Source organism: Lycorma delicatula, chromosome 1 (genome assembly GCF_047948215.1).
Source record: "Lycorma delicatula isolate Av1 chromosome 1, ASM4794821v1, whole genome shotgun sequence".
Classification (NCBI taxonomy): Eukaryota; Metazoa; Arthropoda; class Insecta; order Hemiptera; family Fulgoridae; genus Lycorma; species Lycorma delicatula.
In genome coordinates this window covers 310,805,837-310,824,421 of record NC_134455.1, presented here as the reverse complement: position 1 = coordinate 310,824,421, position 18,585 = coordinate 310,805,837, and the positions used below count along the sequence as shown (strand labels likewise).

Below are 18,585 nucleotides of genomic sequence, written 5' to 3'. Positions count from 1 at the left end.
AGTGATCAAAAACAGAATCACATAGTAACTAGGACAACAAAATTTTAAGGATATTAAAGAATGAGAGAGACTATATCTATGGATGGTCAGATCTTGTGTATATAATGAAACAAAAGTAAAAGAAGTTCAAGGGCATGAGAAAGAATTATTTTCTAATCATTGTATTGTGTCAATCGATGTTAAAAAATTACTTTTAATTTTGGACCAAGTTCATGTTTAAAATATATGATTCATAGAATTAAAAATGTCATATTTGATTAAAAAAAACATGATGAAAAAATCTAGGTGGCTGATGGCTAAAACTTCTATTCTACAATCAATAAAGTCCACTTAAAGTTACAGAAATACTGAATGTACAAAAATCAAAGTTTTTACAGAGATTTCAATTCTTAATCCATCAAAAGTTACTCCTATTATAATTCACATTAAAACTTTATATTAAAAAAAAAATTAAGAATAAAAAAAATGAAATACATTTTTTTTTTTTTAATTTTCCACTAACACTTTTATTTTTGAACTTACTTTACTGAAAATTAAGTGTTTGTTTATAAACATACAAACATCCAAATGATGATAATCTGATTTTAAATTGAGTTTAAGTTCAGAGGAAATGATATCATTACAACGATGTCCATTACTGATAAATAGATTATACATTTTTCTATAATTTAAAAATAATTAAATTAAAATTATTAATAATTAATTATCCTATAAAAATAATTTGGGACTGAATGGAAATAAACATTTTGGGATATTACATCGGTATACAGAGGAAGAATTTTCTTGATAACACAATCGAAAATGAAAATAAAATGTTATCCTTTGATTTCCAGTAAATGTGAACTTACATCTGTATAAGGACACACTTTACCCTGATTAAAACAATTTTTTTCCAAAAATAAGAATACTGATGAATAAAATCCGAAAACTTGCAATGGAACTAGAAACGTCAAACAATGGAGCGATTGTAATGCAAGAAGCCTCAAATTATTATATATATATTTTTTTATTTTCACACAATGGTAATGATTACAGAACTAGCAGTTAGGTGAGCTGTAGGCCTTGTTAATTTTATACTAAATTTAATAAAATGAAATTATCCCAAAACTATATCAAGATAATGAGGATTAAAATAAAGTATAAAATTGCGAATTGGCGATCATATTTGATTGTATTAGATACAGTCGGAAGAAAAAATTTACTCATATTTTATCAGCAATATAGTAACAACTATTGCAGAAATAATTACTGAAGACTATGGAGGGGACATTTCTCGTTTATGTTTATATATATATATTATTTTTCTATACTAAAAACGATTACGATACATAAAATAAATTTACTACAACAAAGTAATTTGCATTAAGAACAGCCGTCAGACGGTGATTCACAATGAGTCATAACAACGATGAGTCAACGCTGAGTAATAATAGCTAAAAGTAGATGCTTTAAGGAACAGGTGTACTGATTGTCATTCAATGGACGCTATTTTGATGGAAAAGAAATCTTATGAAAAATCGTTACGCAGAATTTCTTCCCACCTAATTGAAAGGAACCTTGTCGTTAAAATTTCTACACCGTAAAATATATTTTACAAGTTAGATTCTTACAATAATTTTTATGATGGATTTGGAAAATGAGAAATGTTTAACTGGGAAAATAAAATAGTTGATATGAAAAGCCAATTACGCTGTTTTTCCCCCGGATATTTTAGATGTAAATAGTGTTCTCGAAGATCACTATGAATTTTTATAATTTAGAGCGACTGTAATGGAGGAAATAATATTGTTTGTCTCGTTTATTTTTTAAGTTTTACTTCTAATTAAAATATTATTAGAATATATTTTGTGTTAAAACTTATAGTAATTACTGTTAATTTATTTAGTACATTTGTGATATTGGTTTTTTACCAACATTTCGAAGAACAGGTACGGTATTATTTTCGGTTGCATGGTAAGAACGGGAGAGGGGGTGAAAATAAATTTTTTTACGTTTTTAATTATGAGGGGTACGAAAATACCATTTATTTAAAATTGGGCTTCCTTATATATATAAATGTAGGCCTATGTATAAAATTTAGTGGTTCGAAAATCGGCAAAACTACTAGATCAATTTCATTAGAATTTAGATATGGTACATTAGTAAACTCGAAGTTTTGTATGTTAAAATTTGATGAAAATTGGTTTAGTCGGTTTTGAGTTGCGCTCGCTCAATATATGGTCGAAAAATTGAGCGGCACAATTAAGAGTGTGATCGTTATAATACTGAAAGTTGGAATGTTGACGTTTCTTTACCTGCGGTATCTATTGTAAGCAATGTTAAACCAAATTAAAAAAAAAATATATTAAAGTTAAATTAAATGAACGAAAAAGTCAGTTTTCTATCGCAGAACTCACAATTTAACATTATTATTCCATTAAGACGTAAAATTTGTCTGTAAAGTATGGCTAGAACAAATTATAACTTTTCAAGGTTATATTCATTGAATATATTGAATAAAAATTGGTTTTATAAAATTTTTCACGAGTCTAAGATAGGCGTTACAAAAGAAAAATTATACAAACAAAATTTTATGTTTATGGCACTTGATTTACATACTTTTGATGTTGAGCTTTTACTTTTACGAAATTTATAAAATATTTGAAATTTTTAATTATATAAGAATTACGCTTGACAATTATTAATTTTGTCGGCTATTATCCCAAAAAGAATTAATATGCTTCTTCAGAATAATTTTGTGTATATGCGTACGATAAAGATGTACATGCGGCCTGTGTATGTAGAACCGAAGTAAACATTTCGTGATGAAGCCAATTGTTTTGCATATATAAGTACTAGGAACCAAGATCTAACTGATAAAATGTTTGAATTTCACATCCACGTGAAATTCATGGTAATTATTAGCTTCTGCCAAGAGCGCGTAGACGCACACAAAAAGCAGTTTTTTTTTTTAACAATACACTGAATCATTTCAAATACTTAAAATTTGTATTCACATCACTTTGTAATAAAATTAACTTTGCAGAGGGTAATAGTAAACTACACAAGAAAGTACATATAAAATTTATTACTTTAATTCTTATTTAGATGAAACACAAAGAATTATGCATTAAACAGTTTTCGCTGAATCATTATGAAAATGATTAAACTGGCAATAAAATAAGTGGAGTTAAAGTTAATGAAATGTAAATAATTTAAAAAGTAAAAACATAATTAATTTTATATGCTTAAATTATTATTGTTCTTTAGATCGTTATTTAATTGAACTAGTGACTTAAATAATGTGAATTAATGATAAAAATGATTAACTGGAAGTTATTTTTTTTAAAATCAGATAGTAAAATATAATAGCATGAACATCTTGTACAGTCGTAATTGGACATGCTTCTGTTACCCTCTTATAACTTCTTAAGAAAAATAATTTTCTATCGGTAAGTTACATTCAAGATTATATTTTATGCGTAAACATTTTCGATTTATTACAATCGTTTAACAATCAATTTATTAATTTCTAACAATATCACTTTCATTCATCTTGTTATTAACTAGTCTAGTAAACATGAAAAATTAACTTTAATAATTGTAACATACCTTTATTGGCTGTTCCAGTTACTGTTTTTTCAGAAGCTGGTGTTGGAGCAGCATTTAGAGTTACCAGTCCAAGTAGAAAAATTAAAAATATTGCGAGAATATGGTACTTCATACTGACAAACCTGACACAAAGAAAGTTTTAACTAATTTAATTTAAAATTCAGATAAGCCTTGAAAATTGAATATTGTATAATATTCTCCGTTTCACTTAACAATACCGGTTGGTTTTTGTTCTTGACGTGGCAACTTAGCAACTTAGAGATGACAATCTCTTAGGTTGTACCACATATGGAGGTGTGTGGCCTTCATCCTACTGCTCCTTGTATTAATGATTAGTCATAACTGCAGTATTCGGAATAATAAATGACCGAATCATATAGAGTTATTGTTTGTTTGTATTTGCGTGTGTGTTTATTTGTATGAATGAAATTTATGAATCCGTTTTTAATTTTTTAAATCGTTTTTATCTTTCCTTAATTATTAGATTTATTTAAAACTTATAATAATGTAAATATTATTCTGTCCATAGTTAATTTTATAAGTGGTAATTTTTTTTTACTTTTCATTTTGCAAATGAAATATTATATACATCCAACCAGTTTTTCAAATACTGCCTGGGTGTGTGCGTATAGGCAAATGCAATTACTGCTATCGGTTTGTCAGTCCTGACGTAGCTGCAAATGTAATGCAATATAAGTGTAAATGCGCTTGTAAATAGTTGATAAAGTTCGATGACATAGTATTCAATGACGTTAAGGTAGGAAAACTTTCGTATCGTATCATTGAGACTCTATTAAAATAATTATCTTATGTAGAAGGGATTGTATATCATATGATCAATAAAAATCTGAACAAAAGTAAAAGCACTTGGTAGTTAAAATTTCCGTCCATTCATTTTTATAAATTATATTTATTCAAAGTTAAAAAAATATAATTCATAAAAAAAATGAAATTTTTAAGTTATTCCTAATAGTTTAGGATATTCATTCAGATATTCTCGTTACAATAATTATAATATCCATTAAAATTAATATAATAATATAATTTCCAAACACAAAATATTATGAGATAAAAATCACTCCCAAAAGTAGCATAATATTTTTAAAGAATGACACCATGTTAATTATACAAATGAAAATGAAAAGAGAAGTTAATGTCAAATGTCAATTTCCTTATTTTTTGGCACCCCTGGCAATTTTACTAGGGAGAATGAGAAAAAAAAAGTTAAGTATTTTCACCTAAGCCGAATATACTGCTGCATATCAAAGCGCCACTGAAATGAAACGGATGCCAGACAAAAAGTTTTAGCGTGCCATGCCTGATCGGGATTCGAACCCGGGACTTCCGGATGAAAGAAGGGGATGCCATTTAAGCAAAATTATCCATCATAAAAACTGGTTTTACAATGAACAACATTAATATCAAAGAAATAAATTCTGTTTATTGTTTTTTGTCTTTTCTTAGTTATAAGAATTACAATACAATGTTTGTTTCTATTCAGAATGAAAATCTTTAAGATATTAAAGCAATGGAAAAAATAAATGTAACTAAAAGATACCTCGATACTTGATAACAAGTCTGATGAAACATTTGGCAAACTTATAGATATGCTGTTGCAGTGTTTATGATTAGTACAATGAATTTAGACAAATTTTTTTCGAGTTTTGAGTTTTTTGTTTTTCCTTTAATATCAATTAAAATTAAATTTATGTATTTTTAAAATGGTGTCTAATTAGGTATTAAAAAATTAAACATTTACTTTTGATGGCGATGTTGCGGCATAGCAAATATTCCTCAATGAACTTTACCAATAAAATTAACATAAAAATGGCGGAATTTAAACTTTCTGTAGTTAGCTATTGGACACAAAATGTCAAGGATTATTCGAATCAGGATTCCGACAAATAAATAAACCGTCATTGAAATAGGCTATATTTCGAGTGAAAAAAAAAATACTAACGCTACATAATCTTGAATCTTTTATCTAATATTTTTTTTTTTTCACTTCCATCCTTTTCCCACATCTTTCGTGAGGAGATTTAATCTTTAAATGGTTTGAGAACTACTAGTTTAGGGTGATGAAGTCCCGTATCTATAACGTAAAGTAAATATATGTATACAGAATCGCAAGGCTTGAATTAAATGATGCTTGGTAAAGTGGAACGCTGCCGGATTCCCAATGAGTCGATATGTCACTTGCTAAACCCGGAATCGGTACTTTTTCTTTATATCAAAGAGTTGGTAAGAATACATGGAAGAACACTTTAGACTTGTTCCGTATCTGAGTCGTTTATCTTTACGATACGCATCCACTTGTGAATATAAATGTGGCTTATTATTGGTAACAGCACTTCGAGCGGTATTCTCACAGTTGAAAAGTGTAAAGGCTTGTACTTGTCAAATGTTTTTATAAGTATTAATCTGTCTTCACATTTTAGTGCTCTGACGCCTGAAATTCGATTATTATCGCTAACAGAAGTTGAAAAAACAAGAACTGAAACGAATTAAGCCTATTCAAAATCTTTAAAGATAGTTTTTATCGAGTTAGATTATCCAGATATCATGTCCAAAATTTTTGATTTGAAGTTAGATAGCTGCGTTTCTTGTTTGCGTAGTAAGGGTATCTAAAGGTTGTCGCTGCTATGAACTGCTGTGCCAGGGTATGATTTTAATAAAAACTCAACAAACAGAATGATGATCGGAAAATAATACTGAGAAGTTGTTAGCGATAAAACAACTGATCTGTCCTCTCCCCTTCGAACTGATTACTTCTTGGAAGAGTAGGAAAGCGCAGGAAAAAGGACTAGGTGGTTGCGACACACAAAAATGCTAATAGAAACTGTAAAGTTTGCAAAAATAATTTTATTTTTGAAGAACATTTTACATAACAGAATAAATTACCAAAAAATAATAATTCCTGGAATTTCATTAGTGAATTTATCAAATTAAACCAGTTCCTAAAGATTAAAATGAAATTTGTGACGTATTTGTTGGGTTGCGTTTATTTACCGGTAATCGGATACCCCGTACTTTAATTTCGTTTCCAAATTTATTTATTTTCACAAGTGCGTGTGTGCACAAAAAAACTAGATAGATATAATTATAAAATGATATCCTGTCTCTATTTCAAATTATACGTACAATCATAATTTATCACATCAGACTACTGTAGATCAAAACAGTTGCATAAAATTTTGATTCGGGAAAACAATATTCATTATCCTATTTAGACCTAATCATCGTAGTGTTCAAAAAATATTGATTCTTACGTCTTCAATCTTATCACACGCTTATGACTTGGTGATAATTCGAAGTAACGGTAAGTCTAAGTTTTTGTGAAAGTAAATAAATGTTCAAAATCCATCCTTTATCAGAACTTTACACACTTTTTCCAAGAATAAATTATTTTATTGTATGTGATAAGATGGATTTCCTTACCCTGCTAAATTCGATAAATACCTTGGACTCAGGCAGTACTTTTCGTATAATAAGAATAATAAACAAGATTCTTGGTAAAGTTCATAGGAAGAACTTCTACATACAACAAAAATGGGTGGAGAAACTTTAAACACCCGTTCATGGTATGAATCAATGAGCGTAATGTAAAATCCACAGAACATCACTGTTAAGGAAGGAATCAACAGTTAAGAAAGATTAGATAGTGAGAAAAGAAATTTCTGTCACACACAGGAATTGCAAGAAACAGAAAATTCCACTTAAGGAGTACCGCAATGTCCAGTCCAAGCAGCGACATTCATCCACCAATAATCTCTAGAGAGACTAGGTACATCTACATACTACGAAGCAAAATATTAATGAATGACAATTTTACTTGGATTGGTCCAAATATATGTTCTAACAGATTGATTTTAACCTAGTACTAAATAGCCTTCTTTGAATTGTTTAGTGTGGAAGTACCCAAATGAATTATATAAAACGGTACATCCCGCAGATGGTTAAAGAGAGAAATAATATCTTTTCCTATGAAATTTCTTCTTGAGTTCCACAGATAAAATCTAGGAAGTTCTATAAGTAAATCTAAGGTCTAAGAAAGGTAATTATCTTTCAGAACTATATGTTCAGAAATCATTTAAAGGTGGGCACACTAGGCAGCTCTGCAACATCTAAAATTTAAATTTTACCAAAAATCCAATGATATGGTGATAGACATATCTACATCTGAAATATTTCATAATTATTGTAGTATTTTCTCTTTCGAGTAGAGGTACAAATTTGTTCATCCAGATACCGCGTCCTTCTAAGAACGTGGGCTTAAAACATCAGAAAGGATGTAAAAAAAAAACATTTTAACCTGAGAGTAAATATGCTTAACAGAATCATTGGTTCAAGAAGAAAAGATTAAATTACAATTGTTGATTAGTAAATTTGTTAATCTTAAAAATATTTTAATGACTTGAAAAAAAGTAACGATTTAATTTTCGTTTGCACTCTAAAGAAAATTATATCTGATTCTAATTACGTCTCCAACGCATTAAAATAAAGTGTGTAGGAATTAAAATTCGGATTCAAAAATTTCCAATTATATATTTTTTTTTAATACGAATAAAATTATTAGGCTATCTGCGGAAAAATATAAATATTAGAAAAAAATCCTTTTCGCGAATTAAAAACTGCCAAATAAGAATAGATTTTTGGACAACACCAAATATAACAGGTGATATTTTGAGATTAAATTTTAACTGTGAATTTTCAAATTAATTCAAATAGTTTTTATTTTAGTAACGCTGAAATGCTACAAGTACTTTAACAAGGAAATAATAAATAAATAAAAAATTTAAATCTTACCAAAAATCGAACTCTATACTAACTGACCAACCATTCCAACAACTATATTAATTGGTCAGCTTTAAAATACCGGTTAGTTAATTTCCCTTTAAACCGGATAACCAAACTTATTGGGGAAATTTATTTTCTATCGACGCATATTTTAATAATCGATTAGCACAGGTGAAAGAAACTATCGGTAATGTATACAAAGGTACTTTTAAAATAAACATAAAAACTATAAAAGAGATAAATTCAAGGTACAAATTTATTGTCAATTCACTCCATACGAATGTAATCTTTTTTTACGATTCTGGAATAAGAATTTTACTATTATGCTATATTTCAACATAAAAAGTACATAAATATTGCACAAAAACAAAATAAATTTGGTTTTATGTTAAGACATGCATTGTTGAAATGCACAAAAAATATTTCATTATAAATATTCTTGGCGTATGTCGCTGAATGCAAGTTCTATATAGATGTAATGCATGCAATACGAGTAATAACTTGAGTACATGAGTTGGTTCATTATGTTTGTACATCTGTATAAGCTCGTGTGCTTGAGCATGTAAAACTTTACTGTTGTACTAATAGACTTATGAGATTTACCTCCCACAGAGATAATTTCAATCTGCGGCTATTAAGAAGATAAAAAATTAACTTGTATATAATGATAGTTTTAAAAAAATTTACTCTTAACCACTTGTCATAATGATGATTATTAATTGAACGCGGTCCTTTTAATTCTATTCAACACAAAGAATTATTGTAATATTTTAGTAAATTTCACCTGTAAGAATACATTTATTCACAAAAATATAATATTTTTAATTATTTAAATTTTCATACACTCGTTTTATGCATGAAAGAACCCAGGATCATCAGAACATGTTTAGATAAAGATTACCACAAGAATGGGATCTGGCTAATTTCCACTAATAAAACCGTACTCAAAGAAATCAACCCGATTTATAGGTGCGATGAAGAAGAAAAGGATTATTCATTCTTTCCATATCTTAAGAATACTTGAAGGCTGAATTCTGAAACAACTGGTTCTCGGGGATTTGGAAAAGAAAACTAGTGGAAAATATTTCAGAGAAATTAAAAAGGATCTCGAAGAAATTGGATTGATGATCGACGACGCTTTTGACAAGACAAAAATAAACAACACTCTCGAAGCACACAGATGCTCTACAGAAAAGACCCAAAGATACACAGCGGAGGTTACAGAAGAAATGCAGAAACAAAGATCAGATCAAAGTACTGTCAGAACAAAGTACAAAGTACTGTCAGAACCGGAAGGTTAAGGCAGTGCGCTCTTCGAAGAACACTGGAAATTGATTGACTAAGTGGTCCAATGTCGTCTCAAAAGAAAAATAAATGAAACATGATCAAGTATGTTGGAAATGGACGTTTTTAGTTTTACTACTGATATAAAAAAAAACCTTTGGTTTTAAGGCAAATAAAATTATTACATTTTTTTTTTTTCTTGGGCGCACAACGAATTGTCGTTATCAGCGACGATTATTATTACAGCAAGCAAGTAAAGTTACCTCAAAAATTTAACTGATTTAAAACGCCTATTCAGAATGCTAAATGAAAAATAAATCTAAAGTAAAAAACTATATTAAAAATATTGTATTAAAATATTTGAATACAAATGCACGGCCTTAAGAAATAGTGAGATAACATGGTTGTATCGTTTCCTAAAATATTTCAAATGTTAGCTCCAATTTTAAATTTTCGACGCAATTCCGCATAACAGTTACAGTCACAAGTATGTGATGTACCATCAGTTGGCAGTCGCAGCGAACATAAACAGATGTGTTGGTCCGAGTCATGAGATGTCCACGAGTGAGTTTAGTGTGCTCTATTCGCAAACAGCAAATAATAACTATCCATCGTCGGTTACTCCTGGATGAAAAGAAACCATGGGGGAGGGGGTAATAATGTTGAGTAACAGAAGGACTGGAGATAATTGTAGTTTAAAAGGTAAGAAAATGAGCTCTGATGCCTAAAGAGGCAGTAGATCTTGGCTGTTCCTGATATCGATTAAGATGTTGTTTGGAGAACACAGTGTCAAAAGTCGGATGTAGTTGCGCTTTATTACGCGCAACATAGGAGCAGATCATTTCGTCTATCCGAAAGAGATGTCTCACCACTATCCACTAATAGACTTATCACCGGGTTTGAACGAAACGCACCTGTAGCAAGATGGCTAAATTAATAGCAAACTACATCAAATATTATTTTTTTATTTTTAAATCAAACTATTAACAGTCGTCAAATACTTTTTTCCTGATGAATTAATTTACCACAGGACTTACAAGAAGCTGGTACGCTAGAACATAAAATTTAGAAATTTTTGCATATAAAAAATGTCATACCTGACTGGAATTCAAACCCAGGACTGCCGGATGAAAGGCCGCGAGACACTACCACTTCGCCACGGAGAAGTACATTATATTTTGTAATAAAATATTTTTTTTACAAAATAAAATCGTTTTTAAACTTAAACGAATGGTGAGGATTATTAATATAAAACTAGTATTTCTACATTTGATGATTAAATACTACCAGAAATAAACCAACTAAATAAGACCAGAAATACTAGTTTGAATTCATTATATTCTTACTGTGTCAACTGTAAGTGTTAATATTTATAAAAAAAAAAAAATAAGAACTAGGATGTATTTTTTAAATCCTGTAATTCATTCTTTATTAAATACCTGATGTTGCAGTGCAATACCTAATAAACGCAATAATAAAATATTGTATTATTATGTAACAACAGTATTACTATTGTAATAAATATTGTAATTTGCAACGGTTGATTTTATTGTGGTAGATTAAAAAATCATTAAAAAATTTGTGATTACCTCTTGTCGATTTTATACGGAGTTAATGCTATAATGCAACTAGCATTAAAAACATTTTATCAATTTAATTTATAGTGTTTAATAATCTATTATTATTGTTTTAATTATTATTTCGGTGTAATTGAAATGATAAAAAAATTGTCATTTACTAGGAAGTGAGATCACGCATAAGGCAAGTAATCAATATTTTAAGATATTTTGATTCCACTATAAACCATATGGATGGTAACCAAATGCAACGTTATATAATATAAATTTCTGTTATTTTTTTTTTTCATATGCTGAAAAAAGAATCATAATAATTTTGTATTTAATAAAATATTAAATATTTATAAGCTACATATTAATTAATCTTAAAAAAATATATTCACGTCTAACACTGTACTTCAGTATTGCATAATTTGTGACGGTTGTTTGATTAACGAAATGGTATCAGTCTATTTCATATTTTAGACAATTTTACCTCATTGTTAAAAAATAAATCTATTATATAAAAAAAAATGATATACCTTGAAATTACATTTTACAATATATAATACAAGAACAACATTTTAATATAAAATATTAAAACCCTGTTTTGTTTTGGAAGTATTTGCCAAAATAAACATAAGTGTCTGAGACAAGCATTAAATAAATAAAAGAAATATAAAATTAATAAAAGTTAAATAATATAGAACATGCACCAAAATAAAATATTATCTAACAGAAAAAAATATCTATGAAATGTGTAAAACACTCAAGTTTCCAACGAAATCTTGAAACGGTGGTCTGAAATTTGTCAATAAGAAATGCCATTTAGATATGGCCCTATTTTATTTTAAATATAAATTTCTTTCTTTGATGGTTTTATGTTAATTAAATAACAAAATATGGGGTAATTAATTTAAGATCCTCCTATTATTTCACAGCATTTGATAGTTAAAAGAATAAATAATAAATGCAACAAATGAACATTTTTAATACTTTAATTGGTAATATAAAACTAAATTTCTTTGCTTAAAGTGCTGAAAATTATTTTTTTATTTTTTTTATTTAATTTGATCTCTTTTGGAGAGATCTGTTTTGCATGAATACAACATTTTCAGATTAAAGCCATATTTAAGGAATTTAAAATAAAGAGAGGTATGTTTATCGAATCAGTCAATTATATAAAAGTTACTTCGTTACGTTTTACAATAGGTGTTTGAAGTGAATTCTTTGAACATCCTTGTATACAATTAAATCGTATTCATTTAAACACTATACAGTTTATAAAGATCCTAGACTTAACAGTTTTATTTTTCAATTATCCAAAGGACTCACATAAAGCAAACTGAAAATTTACATCACCAAAAAGATGAGACCGTGATTCAGAATACATAAAATAATACGAGTACTTTATTTTATCTAATTAGTAATTTAATTTAAAAAAGCAGTAACAATGATTCAAACTCTTTACTCTACTGGGCTCTTTCAGTTATACTGTATTTATATAGAGTATTCCACAACGGAACGGAGAAATTTCAGAATATGTTTTGCTGGTGAAAATAATGAAAAAAAAGTTCACATAAATATAGGTCTGGAAATGCTTTGTTTTCGACTTATGGCTAGTGATAAATTTCGCTCAGATTTCAGCTCTTCTAGTAAAAAAAAGCCCTACTGTAATTTTTAAAACCCAAATTAAGGAGTAAAGTTGGTGTTTTCTTATGTAATTTAAGATGGGAAATTGGATAAAACATATCCCAGAATTGTAATTTCAGTAATGTTTAAGATATCTGACATAAATCACCAACTTAAACACAAAAAAAAAAACGAGTTTTGTATTCGGTGACGAAAAACAAGTTTTTTTTAGGTTTGTAGTACAATAGCTTGTTAAATAACTAACAAATCGTAGGATTTAATAACAAAACTTGTAGAAAATTTAATCCTGAAAAGATTAATGTAAATACAGCCAATAAGGAGTAAATAACAACTTTTAATGATAGGTTTTTTTATTAAACAAAACAGACGAAAAATATACCAAAAAATCATATTATTCATTCTGTACCTAATAAAAATTATTCTTAACATAGTAAACAAAAAAAAAGTACAATCATGAAATGATAAATGGTTTCCAGACCATAGATTACCAACTTTTTTCATTATTTTCACCAGTAGAATATGTCCTGAAAGTCTCTCCGTTTCTTGATGTGACACACTGTATATATATATATATTAATTTTATTATTATAACTCTTTTCCATTTATTAATCGATACAGCTTTACTTTTGAAGAATTAAGTATATTTAGGCATGATGGATATTTCAAACAACTTTGGTAACATAATTTTCCAAACAAATTCCTGGAAATTGATGTTATTGAACTTCATTGCCAGTAAAATCATAGATCGGTTAATCTAATTAACCGATCTTTTAGCTTTTAGAATTAGGTTCAAAGCCTATTTTAAGCCGCTTAACCTTTTTATATTGTTCTTTGCCCAAAGCCTAGATTTAGGTAACATTCTGGCAAAACAACATTCATCTTTATTTATTTCTTGATAAATTCTGTACGCAGGTATAACTTTACAATAGGAATATTCAGTAGATCTCGTCGAACAACTTTTTTTTTGCAATATAGGGTAAGGCTGACAAACTATCTTTTCTGAAACAGATCACTCCCCATCCTTGTAGATTATATCAATGCTACCAGGTATTCACGTTAGGGGGTGAAAGAAACTAACTGATATGTAACACTTTTAAATTAACTCCCGGAGCAGTATGAATTAACATATTATTTTAAATTATATTCAGCTTATTCAATGATTCTCTTCTTATTAGAGTTTTTCCAAAGATTGCTACTATATCAGACGACAATATTCTATATTAAGATATTAGAGAAAACTGCATATTTTATACACTGCAGTTATATGAACTGCTGCTATATTATGTATTAAATATATATAATAGTATATATTATAATATATTAATTAATATATATATATTTAAAATATAAATTTTGTGTATATTATACATTAATATGTGTGTGTGTGTGTGTGTGTGCGTGCGCGAAAGTGATGCAATTTAAAAATATTTCTCTAATCCTTTTCTTAAAATGACCAAAATTATTTGATTGGTTCTATAGGTGTAATCTTACTAAAATATTTAGTGTATAACATTTTTCGTACTTTTGATAATAATTAATTTAATGTTTATTATAAAAATTTATATTACATACTCATTATTATTTCCTAATTTTAATCCTTACCTTTTCGATGACAATTGTATATCCGATTTCTTTGTATGTGTAAATACGAGTATATGATAATTCTATAAAATTGTATACACACACACTACTCTCGTCAGAAAAAGCAGCTGTCACTACGAACGGGCTTTATCTTCGCAGTTTTATTTCTTTACTGCGGTAAATCTCATTTTTTGAATTAAATAGTTTTAATAGAGACAAAGGATAAATCTAGTATTAATTTATTTTAATATAAGATTTCATTTATCAATCAATATATTTTATTCAACAATATTCCTTGTTTTTCCGTACAACATTCTCTTAAGACAGGAATTCCTTAAAAGGAAGTTACTTCTATCGGCAAAGATCTGGTCCTTTCTAGGAACTGAAATCAGGGACCTTTGGTTTAACAACCGTAGTAATAGTTACTAAGATAGACCGATATTCCGGTTTCTTTTTTCTTTCTTTTATAACATCCAGTTGTATATTAACAGAACAATGTCAAGAACTGAGTAAATTCTCACGTGACTAAAGATAGTTATAAAACGAGTTCATTGACCATCGACCATCGATGTTAAGATTATCTGGTTATTCTAACTTATAAAGTTTCATTTTTTTAGTTAAATGTACTTGAATGGTATTTTTGAATACTAGTGATACATTTTTTCTTTAATTTAGAAATATTCTATAACAATCTGCCGATCTCCGTGGCGGAGTGGTAGCTTCTCAGTGTTTCATCCGGAGGTTTTGAGTTCGAATCCTGGTCAAGAACGGAATTTTTATAAGCTACAAAATTTCCATTTCATATTCCCATGGCACATGCTTCGAGTTTATGAGGCGAATTAAGGTAGTGATTAAAATTTAAAAAAAAATCAATTAATTAACATAGTATTTGCCCGGAAAAAAACTGCTAATGCCATATTCTTTATAGTACACTAAAATGATATTAAACCTGAAGAAAGATCGAGTTTATTTTTGTTTAAATCTTTAATATTAATTTTTTTTGCAGTCAAACCTCTGTACAGACTACACCTAATTTACATGTCATACATATCATCTCATTGGGCATGATGGGTGTTTTCTTATCGTTTACTAGTTGATCGGATTGCAATGTAAAAATTAGGAAATAAAATTAAAGTATTAAAATCAAATTCATCGGCTGATTCAATTATCATAGATCGGATCAGCTATTATGATGATATTTCGTGATATATGTTCTATATGTACAGCGTGTGTCACGAAGTTCTCCCGGGATTTTCATAACTTGTTCTACTCGTAAAAATAATGGAAAAAGTTTACGTAAACATACATCCTAAAATGCTTCGTTTTATTCTAAAATGCGAGTTTCAGCTAATAAAAATTTCGCTTGGATTTCAACTGCCCCGGTAAAATGAGTTCGTACTGACATTTTTAGGACGTTATCAAAATTAGAAACAAAGTTAGTGATTTCTTATTGTAATTGAGCTGAAAAATCGAATAAAATATATACCAGAACCGTATCTGCAGTATTGTTTGAGAAATCTTGTGTAAAAATCAATAAATCTGGGTAAAAAAACTCTTTTTTTATGTTTGATGTACAGTAACTTTGTTAAATGGGTAATAAACACATAAAACTTTTAAACAACCTTTGTAAATAATTTAATTCTGAACAAAGTAGGTTATGGAAGTCCCAGGAGAACTTCGTGATACACTCTGTACACATGTATGTATGTGTGTTTATAGCATGACGTGTACTAAGTTTATAAAAACACACGGTAAAAAGTTAATAAATCTCTTTTGAAGTTTTCAATTTTTAATATAATCAGATATATTGATTTCTGATATAGAATCTCGAAAAAGAATTAAAATAAATTAATTTTGTAAAACCAGTTTACAGGAAGGACATGGTAGTTGCAACAAAACAAGAAAAAATACTTAAAAGTGGTATTTTTTGGTTGAGACATAGTTTAACTTTTGCCTTCAATTAACGTTGACATAGTACATAATTTATAATATGTATAGTTTGTAAGTTGGAAAAAAAACCCGTCTATAAAAGTTTTTTTTTGCTTGAAATCTTAAATTTCGATTATTATATAATCATTATCAGTGGGATTTTGAGAAATTGTTATATAATATGCAGAAAAAATAAATCAAGTAATAAAAGATTAGATATTTGACAAATAACATTTATTATACTATTTTTTCATATTCTTTCATTTAAATCTTAATGATTATTAAATATCTTTAATTATTTTGTTATTAATTATTGATTAATAATAAACTATAATTGACAAATAAACAGCAATTACGGAAAATAATATTTGTAATTATTGTTATTTTATATTTATTTATTAAATACATTTTTAAATCTATTTATGTTGAATGTAGATTCAAGTATCTAATAATACTAGTAATAAGTATTCAAATAATCGAAACTACAATCAGGTTTTAAAAACATATATTAAATCTTTTTAAACCGTTTAAAAAATTCTGTTTTTCTATTTATTTATTTAATCATTTAACATATTTATCTTTTAGGTTTTTCTTTATTAAATATACTACTTCAGTTTCACTAACCTTAATTAAAAGCTGGGGAATACAATAATTTGAAAGCTGCAATCAAACGTGTTCTTTATTACAAATACAAGCCAAATACAGGCTATAAAAACTCACAAATTCTAAAAAACTCTTCTTTAAGTTAAATTATGGTCATCAAATTTTAAAATGTAGATGATTAAATAATAATTGTGTTAAAATATTGTTGGTTAGGTTTAATTTTATAATATTATAGTCGTTAATTATTTATTTGTCTTTTATTAATAATAACAATAATTACGGAATAATAACTATAATAAAATCTATAATATATGCACGTTAATTTTTTAATTTGTTAATGTTTAAAAAGTATCATCTTAGAGATAATGATCATTCTGAGGAAAACATGATTACGACAGTTCTTTATATTCATTAATTATTACAATTTCTTATAAAATGTTATTAGTGAAGTTCTAAATAAAGTCGAATTATTTTGTACTAAAAAACATTACCTAAAAATATTTAGGATTTGAAGTTCAGTCAAATATGCAGTTGGTTTTTTTTTTGTGAAATTAATACTGTATGTTTTTACTCTTTCTATAAATTTCATAAATTACATTACAATATTAGGATTTGAAGTTCAGTCAAATATGCAGTTGGTTTTTTTTTTGTGAAATTAATACTGTATGTTTTTACTCTTTCTATAAATTTCATAAATTACATTACAATACCTTCGATTTCATGTTATTAATTTTTCATTAATAAAATAAGCAGTCAAAAATTATCACAAAACTAACATAAATCGGTTAATCTCGAAAACCATTTAAACGTTATTATTTCAAAAGAAAAAATATATAAGTGAACTTTGAGCTTTTCATGTAAATTTAAAATGGAAATTTGATCAGTTATGTCTTAAAAATGTGTATACAGATTTAATACAAATTTTACGAAAATCACTACAGTAAAATTTAATTAAAGAGAGAGAAATGGCATAGAGCGGAAACATATGGTTTCTATTTGTAATTGGTTCATTATAATTTTATTTAAAACTTTTATTATATATTTACATTAGTCATTCATTTAATGTAGTTGAAATAAAAAAGTTAAAATAAAATTAATAATCAAGTGGGTAAAGTTGTTAGTTTCATGAGTTTCCAGTACTTTTAAATTCATAATTTTCTTGAGATCTAAGATCTAATGTAACATATGGCATAATAATTTCAGTTGGATTACATACTTATTCAGTTACCTTACTATTTAATGTAAAAGAAAACAACGGTACTGACCTATCTTAATCCAAAATCTTAGTAGAAACAAACTCTTAAGCTGTGTCAGATCACTGCAAGAAATAAAATGGACTAAACATAATACAGCAGCCGCAGATGACTTTCTACTCCTTAACTGCCCACAGCAGAATAAATGCATGTCTGCCATTCGCATACGGAGTAAGAGAAAGCTACTTCATTCTTGATTGAGCACTGTAAAAGATTTGTTTCAATTTTATCATAAATTACTATTGTAAGATTTAAATATTTTTTTCTTTTGATATGTGTGCTTCCCGTTATTATTATACTCCTACTGGAGTAAAATTATCTTAAAAGAACAGAATCAA

General features: G+C 27.6%; 1 protein-coding gene across 1 annotated transcript in view; it reads right to left on the bottom strand.

Annotated features, from left to right (window-relative positions):
- The window catches only part of LOC142333934 (uncharacterized), a 38,077-nt gene extending 19,694 nt beyond the window's left edge, over window positions 1-18,383 (bottom strand). Inside the window, exons 1-2 of the mRNA XM_075381563.1 lie at window positions 18,260-18,383; window positions 3,592-3,713 (exon numbers count right to left, since the gene is read on the bottom strand). Of these exons, the coding sequence (XP_075237678.1) occupies window positions 3,592-3,703 (112 nt within the window). The 5' untranslated portion in view covers window positions 3,704-3,713; window positions 18,260-18,383. The remainder of the gene's footprint in view (window positions 1-3,591; window positions 3,714-18,259) is intronic.
- Window positions 18,384-18,585: the final 202 nt, after the last annotated feature.